A 27209-nucleotide genomic window follows, 5' to 3' on the forward strand; every position below is an offset into this window, starting at 1 on the left:
ATCCCAGGAATGAATAAAAAGTGTTAAGAACCTATTTCAAACAAAACCTTAACATACTAGTTGAAAAAATCAACTCACCAGAAGGTGATTGGCATCACGAATTGAGACCGCATATCTGAGGTTGGAATATGGAAACCTAATGTTTCATCACTGCACCTTGGCTCATACAGCCTACTCACAGCTCATTAAAAATAATCCAAAGTGGACATTATTAGGCGCTGAGCTAAGAAATGGAAAGTTATGGTACCACGCACCATTCTTTGAAATAGTGAGGAAGAACTGACTCACCTGGAGGTGAGCTAATTTTTAAAAACGTTTTAAAATTAAAAACAAGGCCATCCTTTTAAATAAATACGTGAGAATTAGGCCACCGTCATGGATTCTCCAATATGCCAAGTTCTAAACTGCTGCTTTTTGTGAGTAATGATCAACACTGAAAAATTGAACACTTCATTTTGGGGACCCAGCATGTGTATGAAACACTCTCAGGTTAGATGGCATGTATAGTCCTTTCTTCGCTGCCCCACCCTCTATTGGCCCAGTGTCATATTTTCAATATCCAAACCACCCATTCTGTGACTAGAAACTGGGTTGAAACCACCCAAATTTACTTCACACAGGATCTTTACAGCCAAATCAAGGGAACTTACATCTCAGCTAGATTCAAACACACTTCTTAGATATGAAAGGCTAGTGCAGCAACTTCTCTACTGCCCAATGTCACAAGCTAGAAAATGTTTCTACTGTAATTTTATTATCTAAAGATACATGTTTTTTTCAATTCATTCCCGAGATGTGGGCGTCACTGGCAAGGCCAGCATTTATGGCACATCCCTAATTGCCCTTGAGAAGGTGGTGGTGAGTCCGTGTTTATTATTGTTTCTTGTAGCAGTTTGGTACAACAGAGTGGCTTACTAGGCCATTTCAGAGGGCAGTTAAGAGTCAACATATAGGCCAGACTGGGTAAGGACGGCAGATTTCCTTCCCTAAAAAAATTAGGAAACCAGATGGGTTTTTACGACAATCCGGTAGTTTCAAGGTCACCATTACTAGCTTTTTATTCCAGCTAATTATTTAATTAACTGAATTTAAATTCCCCAGCTGCTGTGGTGGGACTTGAACTCACGTCTCCAGATCATTAGTCCAGGCCTCTGGATTACTAGTCCAGTAACATAACCACACTGGTTCAGTTATTTTACCTAGTTAGTAGCAGAGCCATGTTATCTCTATTGCCAGTTTGTGCTGAATTTGTTGATCTCAATCAGGACACCTTTTGGGAAACTATAATTGACCAGAGTTGGAAAATCAAATTGGCTTCCTGCTCTTCATAGCTATTTAGTTATCCCTACTAGAACTGAATGTTTTGGAATGTCAGGTGAGAACAGGATCAGGCTAAGCTGTGATGCCCACTGCATTTGAATAGCTTATGGGAATATTATCAAAGCTTGCACATGAATAATTGGGGGGGGGGGGGGGGAAAGAGATAATGAGAGGATAGCCAACACCAAGGAAGCATACCCCACCAAGGAGTCAACACCTTTAGGAGGTAAGGGAGAAGGAATAAAAATCTCCAAAGCTTTGACAACTCCAGAAGCTTGCAACATGTTGCCTTTTAAATCTTCTGCCAGCAAAGATCTAAAACTACATACTCATTGTCCCATCAATGTTAACCACAGCAGAACTCCAGGAATACACCAACAGTAAGTCAGCAAGCTACCACAAGCAGCCTAGTATTATGGCATCAGACTCTAAATCCAGGGGCTGTATTTGAATCCTATCTTGACTAGTCTATATTCAGATGCCTTGGCTAAGTTGCTGGACCACTGCATAACAGCAATGTTAATCATCCACTGGTAGGAGGAAGGAAAACAAATCAGACCTAGCTCATAAAAGGTGCAATTCTTGTTGGCCAATCACACAAGTGAAGTTTGTTGGTGTCCAGAGATAAATCTGTGGCTCAAACCATCCCCTCATTACCAGGGAGAAGACACATTGGTACAAGAGGTAGCAATGAGACAGCCAAGTTGTTTTTTTTACTCCTTCAAGAAGCATTTTAGGTAGTCCCACTGACAATATGAGGGTGTAAAATGACTATTCTCTTAGTCCTAATTTTTCTATCTTAGTTTATTGCAACTATGGTGTTTGAAAGATTCTGCTCCTTAACCATATTACTATTATGTGGTATGCTCCCTAAAAAGTAACATCTTATTCAAGTTTGCAGGGGTTGTGAAATTCCACAGCTGCAAAAAATGCACAGCACTGGAAAATTATGCAATTTTTGTTGACTTTCTGGCAGATAGTTTGTATAGAGCCATTTTACAGTGGGAAAATAACTGGGACTGGGTGTGTCCAAGAGTTTTATACTATAAAGTTACATGATATTCCATTTCCCATACTACATAAAACCTAGCTTGCAAGACCATTTTCAGTTTTCTTTTCTTGTTCAACTGGAAGATTTTACTTTCTCAGTAGGATCAGTTCTAAATCTTTTCTGCTTTGGAATCTGATTATTCCAACTTGTGAAGCTTTGGCATCCTCAGTTTTCTGTGTTGATATATTGCTTTTTTTCCAATTAAAAGTGCTCCACTACATGCTCATATCAGGCTTCAAATATTGCACATCCTGTTGTGGGCTTTTCTGAACACAAGTAGTTTTTGCAGGATGCACCTGAACTCACCAGGAGTCTGTCTTCAGTCCAAACCTAAAATGAAGCACAAACACTCCAGATCAGAGAGATTCATCGAGCACCGTAAGAAATTGTAATTGGTTGCACCATCGGCTGTTTCAACACTAATTAAATCAGGATGTAAATTGTCTTTTATGAAGTATCAAGACTTTCCAATGACACAACTGTCTTTCCCGCTCTTGCCTCAAAACCGGAGTAGACTCTGGTAATACATGATGTTGCAGTAACCTCAGCAGATGCTAGATGGAGCCCTGGTATTGCATACATTTACTATCAAGTCTTCCATGGTTGTTCCAACCACAACCTTGGTCAGGAAGGTGTCATCAAGAGGAACCACTGACCTTGGATCTATAGTTGCCCTGGCTAACATTCATGAATCTAGCTAGGTCTTTGTTGCCTCTGCTCCGGCCAACATACATGGGCCACAAGCAACATTAGAGGTTCCCTGCATCCTCTTGAATCCTTTATCTTATGGAGGTTTCTATCTTAAGGCTAAAGGGATCAAGGGGTATGGGGAGAAAGCAGGGACCGGGTACTGAATTTGGATGATCAGCCATGATCGCATTGAATGGCGGAGCAGGCTCGAGGGGCCGAATGGCCTACTCCTGCTCCTATCTTCTATGTTTTCTATGTAATCTTTTGTCTGAAACAGACTTAAAGCTGTTGGATCATGAAAGGCTTTACTCTGGAAAGTTCTTGGATGAGTACTACCCTCCTTTGAAATCCTCCACCATGAAAGGATTAGACTTGATATCACGATGGAGACTTGGCAGTCCACACTGTTGTTTTGACCCAAAGACTACAAGCCTTGATTTCAACTTTTGCTTCAGCAATTGGTACTAGCCTTGGATGGTATCCCAATTCAGTTGTCTTTGTCAGCTGTCTTGGTTGTTCAGTCTGCTTTGGCCAAATTACTTATTGGTCTCAAAGGATTTTGATGACTCATTACAGCCCTTTGGAATCTTCCAATTCAGAATGGGGGATATACTATCTTTTGGCGCACACACACCTCAACATCTCCAAGGCAGATCTTGCTTGTTCAGTTTAATACCTATACACCAATAGTTTTGAGTGCAAGCTTTCCTTCTATCCCTTTTGCTTTAGCTCATGGGTCAGTCCTAAGTCTATTGAAGTTATCTACCTCATGGAGTTTTCTGTATTTCCCTTTACAACATCTCTACAGTTGACTTAGATTTGGTTTGGCGGGGCAAGTAAAACTTCTCAGGCAGGGTGGACAACATTACAGTTCCAATGACCACCAAACAAGCCATTTTTTGTGTCTTGGATTCTTCATTGATGTTCCAAGTACAATACAGGACTGACGAGATCTTGATATTTTTCAATCTGCAAAAATGTGTTGCTGGTGCTTGAATGTTCTGCTGCCTTGGATATCCTGTTTAATATACTGAACTAGTTTTGTATTTTACAAATTTGAGGATCTTCAGACAAAACTGCTGGGACTTCCTTCCATGAAAAAAAACACTTTTTCTGGAACAGGACGAAGAAATGCTTGAATATTTTCAGCAATACAAAAACAAAATATTGATAACATTTATTTAAAAGCACACACCAAAAATAGAAGATGAAACCGGAAATGGCCCCAAAGCGTGATTAACTCCAAAATTGAAAAAAAAAATCCACTCTCTAAGAAAATACTTATTTACTCTAGGGTCAAAGAGGTCACTATAGATTTGGGTCTAAGCAATCCACACAGGGCATGGCATCACTAGAGCAGTGAGACTAAATCTAATCTTTCGCAACTTTCTGCCTCAACGCTCCTGTACTGCCTATTAGTCACATTTTTCCTAGCTTCTATTCCAATCATCGGGAAGAGAAATATTCCAACATTTTTGAAAGTATGAGACAAAATATTTTCTAATACTGCAAGACTGTTTTAAGTATCCTTATTTTAAAGGAACAGTTCATGTAGGATTAATTAGTAAATAGAGGAAGAGTTTATAGTTGGCTAGGAAGGATAAAGGTTCTACTAATAACATTTTATAGTTCTCAAAATGATGCGTCACTACTGACCCATTCTACACCCTTTTCCGCATCCAAAAGGAAAAATTCAGATGGTTGAAGAACCCTAAAAGGCCTCAAGATTCATCATTTTCACAAACGTAAGATCTACAAATTAAAAATATTTAAGCAATTTACAGGATATCAGCCACTGAAACTGCAACATCTGGTTGATCATGTTTTAGCATGTTAGACACCAAAGTTTCAACTTTATTTAAGAAAACTGCTTTAGGACCATGGTCCCGTTTCCTTTACGGTATATTAAGCAGTAACTGAGAATCTTTACAATGGAAAGTCAACAAAAGTCATCACTTTAGTGATTAGTAAGTAACTCTGTTTAGGACTTATTCCACAGAATATAGTTATGACTTTTGTTAACTTTCAATTGTATAGATTCTCAGTTACTCCTTAATATATTGTAGAGGAAATGAGCTCAAGTCCTAAACAGGGCTACTTGCTAACCTTTACTAACTTTGAATATGACTCTAAAAAGAGGGAATTAAATTCCAGAATAAAGTATGGATCCAGTTCCTCATCCAGATTATGTCTTTTATAGGTAAAACACAGCGAGTCACCCCCGAATTAGACAGAACTGCATTTCTTCCCATCTCTGACAAATTTGCAATTACAGTGTTGGCAAATACTCTTCAATCTTGTACTCAATTATTCCCTCCAAATAAACACCAGGATGCAGACATGAAAATCTCTGACGAGGTGGAGCATTATTGACTCCATAAAGGCTAAATTCTTTTATCAATTACAGCTAACATCTCTTGGACTTCTAGCCCTTCCGCACAAGCTGGGTCCACTGTTCTAGAACAATGGTTGAATCTGTCACAGTTCCTTGCAGTTAACTTCTACAGATGGTTTAGCTCTTGAATGCAATATAGGCAACATCAGGGGTGAGAATAGGCTATTCAGTCCATCGAGGCTCACCTCTAAATTCCATTAACTTCTATCATGGCATTTAATTGTATTTTCATTAACCAAAACATTTTTGCTTCTATTACATTGGTTGGTAGATTATTGCAAATACTCACTAAGTAGAGAAACTGCTCCTGATCGGTTTTAAATTTACATTTATCGTACTTTTTTGGTACATTTTGAAGTGCAAATTTAGATTTGCTGTATTCATACCACTCCAATACTTTATATATGAATTATAGGCAACAAAGTGATTAAGGATCACTAATTATGTTGCAATGCTTTCATAAAAGTTAAAACTATGTGCAATATATGTAGAAATTCATGCAAATTAAATGTTGCTGAAAGATCATATATGAAATATTAGGTTAAATTTCTCTTTCAGATGTTGATCAGCCTGATGCACATTTACAGCATGGAAAATAAAAATAATTGGCTGATGCACTGCTTTCGCTAATCTAAAACAATTTGAACATTTGGATACATTACTAGCAGTAGCAGTAAAAAAGTCTTCTAACCTTCCAGTGGATATCTTATCAAGAAAATTTGTCTTCTAGCCTCCAATCACTTAACAGTCAGATCGATACTTCAAAAGGTCCTGCTTTATTTTCAGTAGTTGTTTAAACAAGGTTGCAAACCTAGCTACACCAAGCTTCATTTAGTGGCCATTGAAATCCTTCAGCCCCTTGTAAATGGGCTGTTGAGGTACATGAAAGGAGTTGAAAGTTTTGATCTTTCAAAACTTCAATACTATGAAAGGGTCGCTTCTTAATCCACAAATGTATACATTGTTTACATTAAGAGATCAAAAAAAGAGAATTCACCACATAGATGTCTTAGAAGCTTGTTATACTTATACCAATAAATCCACAGTTATTCACTCTATGTGGTAATAATACGTTTTAGATAATACCATAGCCAAGCAATACAATATGAGAGTGCGTCAGGGGTCGGGATGGCCAGGCAGACAATGTTCACGTTTCAAAGCAAGCAAATACAATGGCCTGGAATTTGCGCATTTAGCACATGCGCATCCTAACACGGAAATCCTGAAGTTGTGGTCCGTCATTCACTGCTCTGGCACTGTGCTGAGTGCACCCCCACCCCCACCCCCCCCCGCTTAGACAGCTTGTTGGCGTCACAGCAGTTCACACTATGGAATTCCAACTACACTGCACAGATCTCAACGAAAAAGATTAACTTCTTGCCAGAGAGCACGAGATCTTTGTGGGAGGCTTTCTTCGGGGCCAGCGGTGAATGCCTTTGCTTTGCTGCTGACTGCAAATTACAGGCCAATATACTTCGACTGAAAATGCAATCTAAGGGCTAAAGCCCCAATCACAAACATCTCTTTGGTGTACCCTTATCTAGGTATTATTGCTCCTTGCCAGTGCTCTTACTCGACAAGAGTTTCCAGGCTCCATCAGTCAGACAGTTGTGCTCTTTAATCATTCAAATGCTGTTAAAACTCAATTCTCAACCAATACAATTAACACTGTCAAATAATGTTTCGCTTGCCCATGTATTTTTTACTTGAATCCAAGCTCTCTGATTCAATAGATTTGTCATCTGCTAAATTGTACTAACAAGTGAGAGAGAGATGGCCGAGTGAATTGCTGCAAATAAATTGTATCTCAAAGGCAAGAATTATTCAAGACTGATATCCTCCTACTAATTATTTGATCATTACCACAGGATCCGACACAGCAAATGCAACAATACTAGTTATGTAAGCAGATGTGAATTTGCTTGAAGATTGTTCATAGCTTTCAACAGCCAAATATGTAAGTGTACAGATCATATTCTGCACTAAAAATATTATTCTTTCCAACAGCCTTGTGGATCACCAGATATATTTCAAACACTTCAACAACTAGTGCTTATAGAAACCAAACTTACATATTTGTTGGTAAATGCATTGAATATGGGGTCACACTTTAGACTATGATGGTTGTTGATCCACCAGTATATAAAATGAAAGTTCACTCTGCAATCTGGGGCGATTACATGTGACAAGATGGAGTCACTCTGGGTTCCATCTGTAATTCAACTGCATGAACCAATTGTATTACTGTGTTGTCCAAATATTCCAAACAATAATCTTTTCATAACACGTTACTCCTTAAAGTGTGTTTTATTCTACAATTACAGGCAAGCAACTCCATTTTTGGAGGAAGATAACTGCTCTGTTATTCTAAGATTCGGACAATAAACAAAATGAAAAGTTAAAAAGATTATCTGTTGTGTGGATCTCCTCGTTCTTTGGATGTAGTTCATCTTCCACACACTTAATTCCCATCCTCCTCCTTCTCAGGTTCTGCCTCTGATTGGAGTACTTGGCATTTAATTTCAGCAATATGCTTCCTTTACATCAAAGCTAAACTGCAGTCAGGTCGGCCGTGATGAACATCCTACTGACAATCACTGTCTAGGTTTATACACGGGGGAATAGCTACCTCAATGAAATGCCAGAGATCTAGCTGCTAGCACTGTGGAATTGCATGCCAGCAAGAGGCAGCACCTTTCGGGAAGGAGAAAATTGGGGTGGGAGGGGGGGGGGAGCGGGGGAAGGGAAATGAGATATATCCTCCAAATAGTGTACAAACTTCTTTGGTGGAGTTATGCCATGGCATGTGCAGAATAAACTATATTCAGAGTAAGAAATGTTATTGCCAAGGAAGGTATCTTCTTGCAAGTATTTTAATGGCATTTTTCTATGCAGGGCAGTTGAATTACAATATACTGTATATTGAACAACCTTTCCATTTTTCAAATGATTATTTGTGCTAAAAATATTAACTAAAAAAAAATCCTAGAAATCGCTACTCAAGATTCAGCGCAAATTTAAGCCACTGTGCAAATAACACTGTGTATATTAAGTGCATATACAGATGAGCAAATTGGAAAATAAAATCTTCTGCTTCATAAGTTCTCCCATTCAGAGTTATTGTGAGAATTATACTATCTATAATATATTAAAACACCTTGCATCTGCGTGCACTGTCAATTTGTTTCATTGTAATTCCGATGTTCACGTTTATGCTGGAAACTATGCCGGAAACTATGCCACGCTGTAATTACACCCATCATCTCCCCGCACCCCCACCGGATCCCCCACCCCACCCACCAAGCAGGTTTCTTGCTGCAGCACACCACTGGGGGCTAACTAAGGGAGTCCACTCTGCTGGATTACATTTCCTAGATAACCATGGACATACATCATGGTCATACCTGGCTCTTTCCTTCTCCCTCGCTCCCCCCCACCCCACCACTACTCTCATAACTTTAGGAGAGAAAAATAGTGGATGAGGAAGCGAGACTGAAGAAATGGAATTCATGCACATCAGTTTCCTTGACAACAACTCCTTCCTCAGTTGAAACGTGTATTAGATTGTAGCAGCTTCATCACTAGGCGTAGTTAACATGATAGTACCAATATGCTATAGATTTTATTTTAAATCACATGAGCCAATAGTTAACTCATCACCTCAAATTGCTCTCAACACCAACATGATTTCACCCTGGTATTTTATAGCTCCCTCCAGGCCCAATCTAAGTTTAGACGGGTATTTTTTTTCCATTTTAAACAGACATAGTAGAAAACATTTCCCTGCCCGCCAATATGTTGTAATAAAATCTTTGTGACAAATCACTGTATATGAAAGTTTGAATACTTCCAAAACCAATAATCAATTCAATTTCTTGCTGCCATTTACTAGGTTACTCTGGAAAGTAGACTCAAGACGAAGGTCAGAACATGTGGCATCAGGGGATAAGTAGCAGAATGGATAGCAAGCTGGCTACAAAACAGAAGAGAGTGTAGTGGGTTCAAGGTAGTTACACAGTTGGCAAAAGGTGGAAAGTGTGACAAGGATTGGTGCTGGGACCACTGTTGTTCACCATTTACATGAACAATCTGGACTCGGGAATCGGAAGTTTAGTTTCAAAATTTGCAGACACCACCAAATTTTTGGCGGGGGGGTGTAGTTAATAGAGGAGGACTGTGACAAGATACAGGAAAACATTAATAAACTTGCAGATTGGACATGTAATTGGCAAATGAACATCAATATAGATAGTTACCGTCAGCAGCACAAGTGCACAGGTTAACCTTCCATTCAGTAAACCTTTTTGCTGCTTTTGCTTAGCTGGAAACACTGTGGAGGGGCGATTGATTTACGCTGGAAACTTGGCCAGGGTAGTACTCGAGGTGAAGTTCCTCTCCTACTCCACCAGTATTTTCAGTTTCTGTATGATGCCTTATATCCCCTTGCAGTCTAGCCTTGGATTGTGAGGTGTGTACATTTTGGTAGGAAGAATAAGGAGACCACATATTCCTTGGAAAATAAGAGTCTAAATGGGGTAGAGGAGCAGAGGGATCTGGAGGTACAGATACACAAATCACTAAAAGTAGTGGCACAATTTAATAAAGCCATAAAAAAAAGCAAAGCACTGGGGTTCATTTCTAGAGGGATAGAATTGAAAAGCAGAGAAGTTATGTTAAACTTGAATAGAACCTTGGTTAGACCACACTTGGAGTACTGTCAACAGTTCTGGTCTCTATTATAAAAAGGATATAGAGGCACTGGAGAATGTGCAAAAAAGGGATTTACTAGAATTATACCAGAACTGAAAGGTTATACCTATCAGGAAAGGTTGAACAGGCTTTGGAAAAGAGAAGACTGAGGGGTGACCCGATAGAGGTCTTTAAGATTCTGAAAGGGTTTGCTAGGTTAGACAGAGAAGATGTTTCCACTTGCAGGAGAAACCAGAACTAGGGGTCATAAATATAAGATAGTCAATAATAGGGAATTCAGGAGAAACATCTTTACCCAGAGAGTGGCTAGAATGTGGAATTCACTACAAGGAGTAGTTGCGGTGACTAGCATAGATGTATTTAAGGAGTAGCTAGATAAACACGAGGCAGAAAGGAATAGAAGGATTTGTTGATTAGTTTAGATGAATAAGGGTGGGAAGAGGCTCGTGTGAAGCATAAACACCGGCATGGACCTATTGGGCCGAATGGCCTGTTTCGGTGCTGTAAATACTATGCATTTCCAAATAATGGAATACTGTAATTAGAAATTTCATATTGCTAACAGAATTGTGTCCCAGCTTCATCCAATGTTTTGACTATTATACTTATGTACTAAAAACCAAGTACTGCACATGGCCAGTATGATGGAAAAACAAAACATTTGACTTTATAAAAAAAAACTAGCATTAAAAAAACTGTTTTCCTTTACCCAAGTTTCCAAATGGAAGAACATCATCATGCTATTAATTGGGCAGTGCCTTGCATTTGGAATAATTAAGCTAGTTATTTTTGTGTGTGCTTTGGCTTGTTTGAAATGTTAATGTACACAGCTCAACAGACAAAATTGTAATTTCTAGTCATGGTCTGGTGTGAAGCCCAGTCTCTGGGATTGGGCAAATGAAGCCAGCAATTTACAACCATTACCATGTTGTTTTCCAAGGAGTAAAAACTGAACACTCTGGCCTGTGGGGAGAAATTGTTTGATTTTCAAAGTAAAGGACACCCTTATAATGAAGGGCCCCTCATGATGATCAGCTCTCTATACTCCTTTCTGGTAATATGCACCTGAAGGCAATAGGGGCTCTATGAGGAATCATCTCACGTAACTTACCATCAGAGTATATGTTGCCAAGAACTTGCTGAGAAGAGACTGTAAGAAGTGCTTTTCTGTAAAAGGGTATATTTAACCACTTGTGGACCGATTCTACGTATAAATGTTACCTTATTTGTATCTCTTTTGCTTCTACATATTTTATGTAAATAAATCTGAGTGCTTTTACTTATATGCAGTAGTCTAGTGTTGTAATATGTTTTCACCTTCAGAAATGACAGGAGGACATCCTATGCATTCTCCAGTAAGCAAGTTTAATGAATTTGGGATTAATTGTTAAAACTTGTGCTTCATTCATTGGGACTCCAGTACACAGCATCATCTTTCCAAGGAGAGGTGCAATTTTTGAAAATCAGTGATTTCAAATGCTCATTTTTTCCAGGGTACAGGTATTTGAATTGAATTGAAATTAGGCAAAAGCCAGAAAAAAATCCTTTGCATCCAACCATTACAGTTCTGCATGTTTTTGAATCCTGGTTAATCTACTAAGGTACAGATCTTCTGAAGCTGTATCCTTCCTTTCCTATCTTATTTAAAGCGACAACCAGGGATACAAAAAAATGTTCAACTTTACATTGAGGCTTTCCCACCAGAAATGTCTAAACAGCACCTTGTAAAGCCCAAATTTTTAAAATCAACTCAAAATCTTGTCTTCCCCCTCCGGTTCGATAGAACCAGTTGGGAAAACCCTATTAGCTGTTGCTACATAGTGGGTATTCTCTCCTTGTCTTTTAGATGAGACATTAAACTGAGGTCCTGCCTGCCTTCTCAGCTGGATGTAAAAAAAAAATTCCATGGCACTAGTCAAAAAAAGGCAAGCTGAGTTCTCCCAGTGTCCTGGCCAACATTTATCAACAGCGCTAAAAACAGATTAAATGGTAATTTACCTCATTGTTGCTTGTGATATCTTGCTGTGCACAAAATGGCTGCCACGTCTGCCTACATATGTGATTACACTTCAAAAGTAATTCATTGGCTGTGAAGCCCTGTGTGATATATTGAGGGTATGAACGATCACATAAATACAAGTTTGTTTTCTTTCTCCTCCTGCATAAGGCAGATTTTACATAAGCACAAAAACAAAGCAATACAATAACTTAAAAGCAGTTAAGAATATAGCAACACATTGAAAATGCAGCCTGGTATCAAATTATTTTAGGGTTTTTCCTCCTTGACTTGATTAACAATGTTCCTACATAATCACCCAGAGAGTGGTGAACCTGTGGAATTCTCTACCACAGAAGGCAGTTGAGGCCAATTCATTAAATATATTCAAGAAGGAGTTAGATATATTTCTTAAGGCTGAAGAGATCAAGGGATAGGGGGAGAAAGCAGGGACAGGGTACTGAATTTGGATGATCAGCCACGATCTCATTAAATGGCGGAACAGGCTCGAGGGGCCGAATGGCCTACTCCTATCTTCTATGTATTAATTACCAACTGCTAGATTCCAAAAAAGCAATCAACACTTTTAGTTTAGGCAATTGTTGCATTTATGCAGAATAACTATTTACTTTGAGCCTACTTACTATATCAGGTCAATTATTTAAAATTCTAATATAATAGCAAAATACTGCAGATGCTGGAAATCTGAAATAACAACAGAAAATGCTGGAAATACTCAGCAGGCCAGGCAGCATCCGTGGAGAGAGAAACAGAGTTAACGTTTCAGGTCTGGGACCCTTCATCAGAACTGGGAAAAGCTGGAGATGTAACAGATTTTAAGCAGGTGCAGAGACAGTGGGGGAGGGGTTTAGGAGGGGAGGAAGGAATTGAAAGAACATGCTGTGAAAATGTTGCAAATGGAAATGGCAAAAATCATACTGCATGAAAAATGGGGGCAGGGATTATTATCTGAAATTGTTGAACTCCATGTTGAGTCCGGCAGGCTGTAAAGTGCCCAATCGAAAGATGAGGTGCTGTTCTTCGAGCTTACGTTGAGCTTCATTAGAACAATGTAATAGGCCGAGGACAGAGAGATCAGAGCGGGAATGAAGTGGAGAATCCTAAACCCCTCCCCCCGACTCTGCATCTGCTTAAAATCTGTTACATTTCCAGCTTTTTCCCAGTTCTGATGAAGGGTCCCAGACCTGAAATGTTGGCCCTGTTTCTCTCTCCACAGATGCTGCCTGGCCTGCTGAGTATTTCCAGCATTTTCTGTTGTTATTTAAAATTCTAATTTGGGTTCAATAGTGCAAAGGGTTAAAATACTGCCCATGCCTTTGGTATGGGTTTTAAAGCAGTCCTAGCTAAAGTATTTTTGCTCTCTTGGCTCGAAGAGTCCTATGAGTTTGGGTTGTGCCAGCCATGTTTCTATGAATCCAAGGCCACAACTCAAAACTGGCACTAATTAGCAATCTCACTCAACATAAGGATTACTAGTGCTAGAAACTAAAAAATTAATACTGGTGTTGTAGGGGTGCACTTTTGAGGTTCAGTAAACGGGGCTTTGCTCTGCATGTGGTGGTGGTGTTGTACCTGACCTGAGAATTCGTAATGCTTACACTGGGTGTATGAAATGGGAAATTTCCAATACTTACAAAAATGTATCCCCAAAATTGTTCAATTCCAAATATAACTCCTGATTTACTCAGAATAAAAACAAATGCAATTACAAGTTGTTCATTTAATGTAAGGGAATGATGTTAAATGCTCTTTGTGATCAGGTTTACTTGTCACAAGGCACCAGGATTGAGCTTATATAGCAAGTCTAACTAATAACCATAACATAGTAAATATACCTTTCCATTTAGGTTCAGAATCTTGTACTGCTACAGTGCTAAATACCTACTAAAGGTACAGTGAGATCCACCTACCTGTACCTAAATAATCGAATTGTAAAGCAAAACAGTGGAGCAGGACATGGGGACTCCCAATTTGTTATAACACTAGAACATAAACAGGAGCAGGAGTAGGCCATACGGTCCCTCAAGCCTGCTCTGCCATTCAATAAGATCATGGCTGATTTTCGACCTCAATATTTTCCCGCCCGATCCCCATACCCTTTGATTCCCTTTCGAGTCCAAGTTATGACTATAGTATAAGCAAGGCGACTGATTTATGGCTTTCACAGGGAAAAAAAAAAAAAAAATCACAATAAACAAACTGCCAAACAATAGTGAAAATCCTGAAATTCCCTGTAATAATTTGGGCACCATTACTCAGTGGCCCGAAATATAAGTGGTTCAGAATTGCGGAGTGTGATCCCCAAAACATTGGTAAGTCTCAGAATTGCAAAATAACAAAGTTTGACTTATTTGATCACAGTAAAAAAAAAAAATTCCCTGATCATCAGATATGTTGGTAACAAGTCTCACTTCTTAATTGTGTTGTTTTTTTTTAGCAGAAACCAAATACTTATTGGGGAGTAGGGGGAAATTAGGGTGAAAAACCCAAGGCCAATACAGCAAATGCTATTGAAAAACCACACGGACAGAAACCTGGCAGCAAGTCTCATCAGCCAGGCAGAATACAAGTAGAAAATAAAAATTGAATCAAACAAGTGTTATAGAAAGTATCTGTAGTAGCAGTTGGTTATCAGGCAAACGTTCCTATATTAAAAAGTGCAGCTAATTTAGTTTCAGTTTTCAAATGTGAGCCAACACAATAGTATACCACTATACAGATATGTTGGCCAGATTGATAGAACACTACCGTCTCCATCATCTTGGTGGATTGGGGCAAAGTTGGGAGTTGAAGCAAAGGAACGTCCCTACAGCTTAGAGAAAAATCAAGGATGAAAATCTAGGCGCTCTCATGTACCATCTTCTAGCTAGCTCAAGAGTGATGACAGGCCGGGGAATAGATCACCGATCCTCTTGATCCGAAAACTGTGTGCAACATAAAGGGACCTAGAACATATTGTTTTAAATGGATCATTCACACATTTACTCTACTATTTAATATGCACTACAGTAGGATGTGTTACTGGAGAAAGTTGATCTAAAGTACATGAATAGTATAATTTACTTCTGTATAATCTAAATGCACTTCATTATTTTTCAGACACAGCATATATTAAATCTTGCTTTGTACAAATTTGACTCTTTTGCCTCTTAAGTAGAATGTATCAGATTGTTCAGACTGCATAACCACAAATTAAAATCACAGATTCACAACTGGTTTGGAATTATTGTAAACTGGACTTTTTCTCTGCATCAGTGGAGTAAACAAATATGTTACACTTCAATTCAAAACTGCACACTTGATTACCATCTGTTACTCTTTAAAAGAACAGCTCCATTTTGAGCTATCTATGTCCAATACTTTAAGAGCAAGGTCTGAAAATGTAGAGCATTTAAGTATGTTATAACTTGCTATGAATAGGAAAACCTGTTGCCATTTCTAATTCTTCCTCCTTGGACAGGAATCTGTTATTTGTATTCAAGTGGTGTACCTCAATTGGGCGTTAATTGTATTCAGACTCAGGAAGTGGGTGCAAGCTTATCTTTACTGTGATCAAATAAGTCAAACTTTGTTATTTTGCAATTCTGAGACTTTTACCAATGTTTTGGGGGATCACGCTCCGCAATTCTGAACCACCAAAGATTCTCAAAAGGAATTTATTAGGATCGTGAAAATACAACAAAAAATATTTCTAAAAACTATTATTGTCAATAATGGTTGAAATGAACTTATGAGATTTCCCTCTACTGCTACAAGATATAAATTCATTCAAACTACCCTTCTCAGTCCACCAATAATATTCCAAAGTGTTGGGTTATACTATCTGTTGCACTGTGACAGGTGGCTACATTGTCACATTAAAATGAAAATATTTGATGATTAAGTGTTTGAATTACATGCCACAGGACGACTAGGAAAATGATTTGATCTACTGTCTTCTGGGCAGGATCTGTAATTTTATAAAACACGATGACGTGCACAAATCTTCAAAATTTGGGGCAAGAGAAGAGAAAAATAAACTTTGCAAGCTATTTGGAAAATGGTTTACATAACCTGTCTAAGTGCAAGGTCAGGCATGTACTTTGCATGGAAAAGGAGCGAGAGGGGCAAGATGCTCGGCAGAGTGTTACTTGCCCTACAAACAGAAGTTCAGAAATAACTCTGGTCCTGTGCTGGCCCTTTATAACATTTCAATTTTACAAATCACAATGCAAGTGCTGTTGCACTACGTTAGAATCAATAGTTAATACCCACGATAAATTTTTTAAGGGCCCAACAGTACTTCTACATCAGCAAAAAAAACTACAAGTTTTATTCCAAGAATGTCTTGTAAAATGTTAATCTGGGAATTTCCTCAATGCTACTGTAAAATATATATAATATATATATATAAAATAATTTCCATTAAGTTATTATGCAATGGGAAGCTTGCAAGTGTGTATGGTCAGCAAATGTCAATGTTGTAGTATTCCTGTATTATAGTTGGATAATCTCAAAAAAATGATCTGCAAGCCATGTTCATCTTAAAAGTACATTCCAACAAAATAGTCTACCACCAAAGATTCTCAAAAGGAATTTATTAGGATTGTGAAAATACAACAAAAAATATTTCTAAAACTTCTAAAATTAACTTCATTTCTGACAATTAAAAATTAAATCAGCACCATGCTTAATTGATATTAAATGGCAGTAAATCAGTCAAATATTTTAGGTAAAGTTTTGAAACAGACTGGAAAGATAATGGTATCACATTTTGACACTTAGCAAGTTTTACAAACTGAGACTTTAAACTTAAAGCAAAGAAACTTACTAGCAGACTATTTTTGGTTTTCTTTTAATTGGTTCCTACTCATATACTGTAAACAGTAAATTAATTCCAAATTTGACTCCTTGCCAAAAATGCATTTCTTTATGCACAAGCATTTTTCTTTGATAATAAAAGTGTCTAGCTTCAAAAAAGTTGGTAAAGATTGGAATTTACCGATTCAAATTTTTAGAACTTTTAACTAGTGTACATCAGTCAGGCTCGCAAAGGAAAATGGGGGAAGAAACAAAAAGTACAAAATTAATATTTAAAAATCCCAGTTATTGCACATCACTCATCTACTAAATTTGCATCACGACACCTTTTGAATCTGTGGCACCTTGCAAAATGATGGCTATAAATGCAGCAGGCTTCTACTCTTAACTTTTATGCACAATTCAGGCCAACTCTAGCTGCTTGGCTGCAAGTCAAATGCACTGCAAAATATAAGGTTGTGTTTTCAAACAGATAGTCCTACACTGAAAGTCTGCACAGATTTAAATCTGAGGAAAGCCATTTTGTAGAACAATTTTTTGAGCCCTATTAGTTGTCACTGCTTGTATGAAAATAGCCACATTTGATGTTTATTTCCATTGAGAATATGGTGGGCTTCAGAGAAGGCAGAATGGCTTTCAGTAAATACTATTCAAGCCAGTATTAACAGCCTTGGTCTGATTATAGCCAATGTGTCTTCGAACTGCTGCACTGCAAAGCTGCTGGCACTTGAAGCAAACTGGCAAGCACACAAATTCAAAATCACGTACAATACATGAGTGGAGGTGGGGCAGAATTCAGCTCACGACTTAAAACAAGGGCTGCCACAGCAATTGTTATATAGTTTGTAAATCATTCGAAAAATGTACTTTGATGAAATATAAGTCGTCTATAATCAGATTTGTGTGAAATGTATAGTTTATGCTTCTAATTATTAACCTCTTCTACAATCTTGATTAAAATCGAGCAAAATTACATTTGATTGCATTTACCAATCTTGTCTGCTACAATTTTGTTTCCAAATTAAGTTTCCACCTTTGTGAAATCTGTTACAAAGTGGGTTGGATTACTTTATCCCAGCTTGGCAGTAGTATTGGATAAATCAGATTCTGCATGACTTGTTTGCAGTTAACATCAAACAAGGGGCATGTGGGGGATTGGGATGGGAATCCATCAGCAAATTTGGATGCCTGATCAAGATTTTTGTTCTCAAGCAATTGCCTATTCTATATATTAGATGCAAGATAAACAAATTTTAAAAGGAAACCTTATGTAAATATATCTAATATTCAGGACTGACTTCTAATATGTTGATCTGTATAATTACAATTGAACAGCAATAGGGTTAGTGATGTTTATTGCCCAGTTTCACACTAGTTATAACACTGCTGCTGAAACGTTGTGCTACATGAATATAACAACTCCGATTACAGTAGCACCTAATTGTTTTAGTAAAAGGCAACTGGTAGGGCAAGGACTGGCAATGTCTGTTAAACTCAGTATTATAAAAACATACAAAAAAAAGGATGCATCAAATGTTACAATAAAAATTACTTAACAATACAATGTCATGTGTTGAATCTTGGAAACCCTCAAGTGGTAGATGAGAAATATCTAGATTCACAACTATCAAGAAATACCTACAATAAATGGCTAAACTCTCCCACTAAACAATGAAATATGAATGTGCTTAACGGTAATATTTAATACCCCATGTATACATTTTACTGTACAAATGTTCAAGAAGGATTTAAAACATTCCTTATGCAAGGTGTGGCTCTGATTCAAATGACTTGAGCCAGGAATTATTGTTTACACATGTTTAGAACAATGCAGCCCTTGCTTCACTCACGACGGAAAAGCATAGTTCTGAAAACTTTACCACAATGGTTGCAGAATTCTATAAACAAACCACACAAAAGCCAAATAGTCTAAACTATATAACAAAGAATTTTATCTCTACATAATCCCAAATGACAAGGTCACAACTGACTGAAGAACTACAGAAAGAAAGCTGGGGAAAGCCCAGAAAGAACAAAACAAGACCTTTACAGTGATTAGTGATCTAGAATGTATGTAATACTTTCAACTTGCCAGCAACAGATAATGCACATGAATGCAACAGTCACTAGCAACCAGTAAGACATGTAAAACATTTTTATAGGTTGTACTGCAAAAAGAAAACAAACCAATTATGTATATTGTATTAATACTGTGATACTATAAAGTGCAGAATAATCTGTGCCTTTAGAATGTTCTAAAATACACTATTAACCAAACAGGAAATGTAATCTGGAAGAGTTGGCCCCCTTAAAATGTTGTCATTGACATGTCACTCACTCAGATTCCACTTAACATTAAGTTGACCCCTTCCCCCTACAAAGCAAATAAATGCAATTTCCTCTCTTTACAGGTAACAGTAATTTAGGCAATAGCTTGCTACATGAATGCACTCACATTAAACGTTCCCTATCAATTGTTAATTATGTACCATCTGATAGAATGCATATAATTTGACAACTAATCTAAATACATTAAATACCAGTAACTCACATTCACAGTTAAGAGCAAAATTATCATAAACCTAACTTAAAATGTGCTACTTGCTTTGTTAATCATAGGTTAACATTTGTCTGTAAAAATCAAACAACTTTGCAATTTTCATTTAAATGCCTTTTTTAATAATTTGCTTCATGTTCACAGAAGTTCCACTGACCAGTTTTATATGTTTAAGGTCCAGATGCAATGCATATTGTATAAAAGAGAGCACTTAATAGTTTTACCTTGCATGAATAAACCTATGTACCTTTTAACTCTACAGACTTCTGCATTACATTTAACAAAGCTCAGACACACAGCATGCCTAGCCCTCATATATACACATCTCTAATCACAGGTATATAGGGTGTCAAATATACTATAACCTCCGTATAATGTTTGAAATTTGGTAACAAAATGAGAAAACTAAAAATATTATTTACGTGTTCTTCTAAAATATCTCTCATTTTGTGCTAAGTCAAATGTTAGCTCACATGAAAAGGACTTATTTCATTATAATTCAGCATATTATCTGACGATTGCAAACACTTTTAATAGCTTGAACGTGTACAAAAGTCTTGGTTAATTAGGGAAATAAACACTCAGTTTTTTTTATCAAGTAGGAAACACAGTTCATAATGTTATTACTTAGCAGCTGCTTACGGTTTACACGGTTGATAAGTGGACGAACATCCAGCGATGGGTGACAAGTCGAACTGTCAGTTGTGGAGGTTTGGTGGGCGGTGCTCCCTCGGAGTTAAACAGTTACAGTTTTACAGGAAGTGTTTTTATTACAGTTATATATCAGTCTTCCTCCCCATCATCTCCGGGAGCTTCTTCTTGCTGTTCAGATCTTTTCTCCCGCTGTTTCTCCTGTATTTTCTTCATCTCCTCTGCGTATTTACTGAAAGTATTTCCAAACTTGGCCCACACTTTGTACGGTATCGTGATAGAATTGCGGTATGATGGTTTCACCTCACTTACTCTCATAAAAACGCCATACTTGTTTGACCCAACGTCAAAGAAAAATCGCTTGTTGTCCACAGTGAGAGATGTCCCTTCGGGTAGCTCAGTGGGTTCCTCTTCGATGCCATAATCGTCGATTAGTTTAGCGAGTGCATCACGGAATTCAATCAGCCCCTGAGCGGGTAGGGCGATAGTTTGACCCTGCGAACCAAGGCCATGTCCCCGGTTCACGGTCTGGCGGATCCGTAGGAACCGGCCCCGTTGGTTCTCTTTTAAATCCATGTAATATTTGCGGTTTTCCCGCACCAAGAATTCACTTTTCAGAGCTCGCCTGGGCTCGTCCGTCTGCATGTCCGGGTTACTGGGGCCGAGCTGTGCGTAATGTTCGATGAAATCGCCCAGGTAATCGCGGAACTCCACGGCAACAGACATGGAGAGAGTTAGGCGACTTTTATTGCCTCCTGCGCCCACCTCCGCTATCTTCAGGAAACGGCCTTTTACATTCTGCTTCACGTCCAGGTAGAAGCGCTTGTTCTGGATGTCCACCCTCTTGGAAGCCAATTCCTGCGTCTCCTGCTGCAGCTGCTGCAAGCTCGAGCTGGCCGCCCCTTGCTCGCTTCCACTGTCTCTATCCGCCATGATGGTAGCCTTCTTCCAAACTCCCAGCAGCCGGTGTTCTCGCGAGACTACAGCGAGGGAAGAGACACTCCGTTAGAACCTTGCTCATTGGTGGAGCGCACCAAAACACCGCGTCGCCGGCCAATCACTAGTTGCTTTACAAGCGTCCGACCTCGCGGTCTGCCTCCAACTGCTCAAGTATCGCGGAAAGCAGCTGCTGGCTGCCCTCGACAAAGTGAGACATTGAACCACCGACAATACGGGCGAAGTGATGGAAAAAGGATTTTGTTCCCGTTCGATTGCAATGAGGTTTTTTTTTAGCCGTCCCATTTTGCTCCCATAGGAAAAAATGTTCAGTGCTATTGAAACTCTCCCACAGTGATAACATAATATGCTAATCTCAGGTATTATTACCTGATAATTAAACCAATTTTGATAAACACTTAGGGTCAACAAATGTTGAAACATAAACATAATGCCAAACGTAATGCAACTATGTTATTGTGATACATATAAATATCAGCAGTTGATAACCAAAATGGCTGCATTCCCTAATGAATCCATAAAGCTATTACATACATAATATACAGTAAATAAATCAGAGGCACTTCATGTATTGGAACTCGTTCACTGACACTCCATCTAGTCACTATTTTGTTTTACACATGAAATATTATGCATATCTCAAACCAAACTACAGTAATAGACATTACTTTTACCACAGACTGGAAAACAATCAAGAAAATCCAAATTATAATAGATTATATTGCACTTTTCCTTTTTTTTAACTATTACTCAGGTTGATTTAAATGGGGCAATATAGTCACTCCAAGTTACTACATTATTTTCACAATGAATTTGAAACTCTTCCCCATAATTGATGTGTACCGTTCCCTGATAATTTGGCAATATCTTACGTGAAATTACATTGCAGTAAACGAATGGTTGTACACTGCGTATTTTCACTAAGTCAATGTGCAGTAATTGTATGTTTCATATTTGATGAGTTATTCCATATTCAAAGCAAATTGCATTGCTGCCTTATTCTACCATCAATTTTGATTGAAAATGAATATCACAACATAAATGAAAACGATCGACACATTATTAAAGATGCTACAAAAATATAACTGTGAAGAAAAGCCTGGTAACACATTATATTGTGGCCTTATTGTCCGTTTAGTAATGTTTACATGTTGTTTTTTAACATGAAATTTAACAACAGTAGTTTGGGGTTTCAAGATTTTTTAAATTACTAGAATATAAATCTTTACATACTATATCTGATCAATTATAAACGTTTCTGATCAATAAAAAGCTTAACTTTTATGGCATTTCTTCAAACCTGTCCTACTTACTAGAATCCATTGCCTTCTCAATATGTTCATGATTAATAAACTAGGCAACATCATCTGTATTTTACGAAATGCTCCTGGAAATGATCCTAACAGATTGAAACTCAAAGAAAAGTCGACACATTAGAAATCTTCACAGAAGGGGATCAATAACTAGGAATATTAATTTCTATAAAGTATGTTTGTGATTCAGCATTAAAAGTAATGGAAGCAGTCGTGTATGTAATCGCAAATTCATCAAAATCTAATTGGTGGTTAACACAGAGATCCAAATCCGCACGGGATTAATCAATGAATTTTATTTTCTACAATGAAAGTAAAGTTACACTAAGAAATCTAGCTCTCTATTCCATAAGGTACGATTGAACTTTTCATGTAGTTTAATTAAGTAGTCCTAATAATATTACATTTAGAAAAAGATACCTTGTATACTTGCATCGTTTTCACTTATTAGATGCGCGAGTACTTTGTTCGGTATACTGAACTGTGGCAAATAAAATCACAGACCAGACGACAATTTATGTTGCATAGTTTCTGATTAAATATTCTAACATGTTAAAACCATATTTTCCCATTTCAGGTAACTAATATATCTACTTTTAATAAAACTTTGCATTGCATCGTTATTCCAAGAGATAATATGGCTGCTGGTGGATGAGGTTGTCTAATCAGGAAACTTCAGACATCGCGACTGTGTGGGGCAGGCTTGATGGACCAGATGGTCTTTCCCTGCCTGTCATTTTCGTAAGTTCGGATAATTTAGTAGCTTGAATTAATAGGTTAACGTAAATGGAAACTAGATTAGTTCGGAAAGAGAACGGGTTTGAAAGCAAAACGATCGTGGTGTTTGGCAAAATAAGCTTCTGAAAGCGCAAAATTCCCGGTTAATAAGCAACAAGCAATAATTAACGTTTTTTAAGGGGCTTCCGGAAAGCCTGATACCAACACTAAAGTCAACAGTCTTAATTTTACCTACAGAGTAAATCCGTGTTTCTAATTTATATCATATCCAAATGGAAAATATGTTTTATAAAACCTCGTGAAGAAATTCGCCGCTCATTTTGAATAATTTTATTTAAACTTATCGGAAACGAAATGATTCAAACTCAAATATGTAGGCAATGCAAAATATTTCCCTTTAAACTTTTTTTTATAACGGATTTATTTATTTCAGATAATATATACACCATATGTATTTACTCAGCTTAAGGCTTAAGCCGCGGTTGGTCGTGACTCCGTTTACTTTTTCATTTAGTAGGCAATATCCACGCTGAATGGAAACGTTGCATCTTTTAAAAAATAATTTAGTTACTCAAAAGATCAATATTTAAATGATTTAATTTGCCACTTTTTATTCCTCAGATTGTTCACTTGATTTCCGTAAATAGACAAAAGTCAGAATTTTGCAATAGCCAATGCCTTATCAGAATACCAGTCTTCCGCCTCGATCAGAACTTCTGTTTCATTGTAAAGAATAGATCAGATCAAAGAACGTGCCAAAACTATTCCAAGTCAGACAATGTAGTAATAATGCCAGTAATGGGTTATGCTTCATTGTAAAATGTTGGACCAACGTTGGCTTCAACCCAGGGATCATAAGCCACATTGAAAAAGGGTTGCTGTTTTACAGCAGTGTGTGTGTTGCTCTATCAGTCGCCAAACTATCTGTTCCATAAATTTGACTGATGAGGAACCTCAGTTTTATACTCTGCAGCGAGCGAACATTTAGTTCCGTTTTTACAGTGTTAAAAAAGTTAAGGCAGGGCCGTCACTTCTATAAGTGCTAGTTCTTTCTTTTGTGAAAAATAACTTCTCTTAAAGGCCGAAAAGGTTAAGAAAAATGTTTTCTCACGGTTGTAAGACGAAGCTTTCGTCGATTTATTTGAACGTTTATCTTATAGTGAGCTTTCCGCCAATGATTGTGTATATACCACATCAAACTCAAATGTAATGACTCCAACTTATTAAAATGATGATGTTTACAAAATGCGACAAGTGGTATACGTCAAATACAAAATTCTACAGAACGTTCTTTTAATGAATAGTCCATTTGAAAAGTGTATGATGTTTTTCAAAATAGATCATCTGTAAACTATCGAGAAGGGTAGTCTGTCTTTTTCTTGTCTTGCATATAGCGTACTTCAAAATAATTGAATGGAAAGTCGCGCGTTAATTCCAAGTGTTTAAATGACTGAGCCTGTTTGATCCACTTAAAGTAACAATCTTTAAGTTTAACATTTGATAAGCAATTTCTATAAGCGACTCCTCATGCCGGTCCCTCAAAAGACAAGCAGCATGTCTAGTTTTTCTACTGGAGTTTTATAAAGGCAGGTTCCTTAATCACAATAACTTTGAGGTACGTTTTTAAAACAGATTTGCACTTTTGATACTACAGTCTAATAAAAAAAATAAAGACAAAGTTTATACATTAGACCCTTAACATACTGAAATCATTTGAACAAGTTATATAGATTGTGTGTTGCTTTTTGGTACTTTAGCAAGATAGATTTCTCATTGACGCGTGAGGAAAGTGCATATGCGATGATAGCGTATCTTCACCACAGGGTACAGAATAAATTAACAACATCTTGCATTTTTGGAATAGTCGCAGAAACCAACCGTGGGTATTTTGGTCATACCAACGCATGGAATTGTGACCAACACCCGTAGCAATCAGGACGCCTTTACGAAAATAATTTCATAGGCCTCTACAGTTTACTGTTTTCTTAATGAGAAATGCCAACCCAGTTGATTAAATATATATATATATTATTACTTTATCGTCTGTCTTTTTAATCTTCAGGGAACGCTGAGGCGAGAATGTTGAGCGCGCTTTTGTATTCCAAATGCAACAACTTTCTCGCTCCATGTTTCTCAAACTATTTTACTGCATTATATTCCCAACCAAAACTAGTCAATCAGTTGCAACACATTTATATCTACTTCTAAACAGTTTTACAAGTTGTCAGGTATCAAGTTATTTACATAATAAAGAAGGTTAATGATTTGCGTCTTTGTCAACTGCTAATACAAATATTGAAATAATATAATGAACAAAGGTGCATGGGTTATTGATAATTAATTTTATTTACAAAAAGAGGAAATCTTTAAAAGATTACAATTAGATTGCAGTTTTACTCATAGTGATAAGAGGATGAGCATTTTCGCAATTAAAGGCCGGAATTGATAACCAAAGCGAAAACATGATTAAGGCTTAAAACATACCCGCTAGCTGGATATTTTACTAAATATGCTTTATTAAAATCTCCAACCAAAGTATTGTAATAATTTGCATTTAAGTCAAACCCATTCCCCTTAAAAAGGGTTAAAAACCTTTTTTCTAAAATGCAGTATAATATTTCCATATTTCTTATATTTATAGCCTGTTGACCTTAGCACAATATATTAACCAAAACATTGATAGAGGTTTCACTGAAGCAAAGCTCCATCCACCAATAGGATGGGACTTTTGTAACCCCAAACTGAGCTAGCAGTAATATAGCTGCCTTTTTAAAAAATGAAGAAAATATATAATGCCCACTTGACATGCAGAAAGGATCAGTAAAATAATAAACAGAAGGACTGCGACCTTACCCTGCAGCTTTTCTGCTCGCAGACTCTGCAGATATAGGTGTGATTACCTGTCAGAACTATGATGGCCGAACAGTGAAGTGCAGTTTTATTAGGAAGGCCTGATCAGAGTGCTGCCACCTTGGCACAATCGATGGTGAGAGAAAGAGAAAGCGACTCGTCTCACGACATTACGTTCTCCTGCGTCCGACACGATCTCTTGTACGTCAGGGCAACGTACTGCATGCTCCCGGAACTTCCAGCAGGAATCGAGGAGCTGCTGCTGATTTACTCAGAAGGTCACTTGTAACAAGGGAGTATTTTTTTTCCCATTTGCTCATCATAACTTTACATTTTATATTTTTGTAACGAGCGCACCCGAAGAGACTAAACGTAAATGGGAAGTAGCTGCTGCATTTCTTATTGTGGAATTCTCGATAACGTGCTCTACCAGGAGTGGTGTTAAACCCGCAATCAAATGTTTTTCACCCTGTAATGTCTTAATGCGAGATAGACGGTGCTTTGGGTATTTTTTAGGTGCCTCAGTGAAACGATTCGCATGTATATTGTATAAAAGCTGATACTTAAAGTTCTGAAATGTGCCACTTTCAATACTGTATGGTTAAAATGGAAACTGACGAGAAAAAAAGTGAAATTTCTGTAGTTCAACCCCAATACAGGACTAAAGCTGTTGACGTATGATGTTGATGCGCTTGATGACATCTGTCGGTAATTTATCCAGTTTCACATATCTATGACATTGCTGCAATCTCTGTCTTTTGTGTAAAACAGCCCAGCATATTCACGTACATACAATTTTACTAATATGACATTTAAAAAAATGTTTCCTTATGTCTGTACATCGCAATTGTGACAAAAATCGCGGTTGCAAGCCAACAATACGGGTTGACTGGAAGAATCATGTTTACAAAATCAATGCTTTCATGGTTGCACAGAACTGGATATTTTTGTGTATATTGTCACAGGAAGACAGTTGTGTAAATCTTGGAAATGGAAGAGAGTAACACTAGCACTTTTAAAATGGCACATCAGGTCAAGGAAGTGGATTCAGATAGTGGAGTAGTTACTGATGGACTTGGTAGATATGTTCACATAGAGCAGTTTGTGCCAGACTCCGTAGGTGAGACACCACTGAAAGAGAAAAAGGCTGAAGTTGAAGG

At 37.6% G+C, this 27209-nt stretch overlaps 1 protein-coding gene across 1 annotated transcript; it reads right to left on the minus strand.

Moving 5' to 3' along the window:
* Positions 1–18911: 18911 nt before the first annotated feature.
* LOC147113850 (transcriptional activator protein Pur-alpha-like) lies at positions 18912–21169 on the minus strand. The gene has a single exon (XM_085995211.1). The coding sequence runs from the start codon at positions 21122–21124 to the stop codon at positions 20324–20326; it is 801 nt and encodes a 266-aa protein (XP_085851337.1). The 5' UTR covers positions 21125–21169; the 3' UTR covers positions 18912–20323.
* Between the last annotated feature and the right edge of the window lie 6040 nt (positions 21170–27209).

The sequence above is a fragment of the Somniosus microcephalus genome, chromosome 8 (genome assembly GCF_052327205.1).
Source record: "Somniosus microcephalus isolate GS21.2 chromosome 8, FLI_Smic_1.0, whole genome shotgun sequence".
Lineage (NCBI taxonomy): Eukaryota > Metazoa > Chordata > Chondrichthyes > Squaliformes > Somniosidae > Somniosus > Somniosus microcephalus.

Excerpts from the sequence above, each read along its gene's own strand:
- LOC147113850 (XM_085995211.1), bottom strand. The coding sequence starts at position 21,124 with ATGGCGGATAGAGACAGTGGAAGCGAGCAAGGGGCGGCCAGCTCGAGC.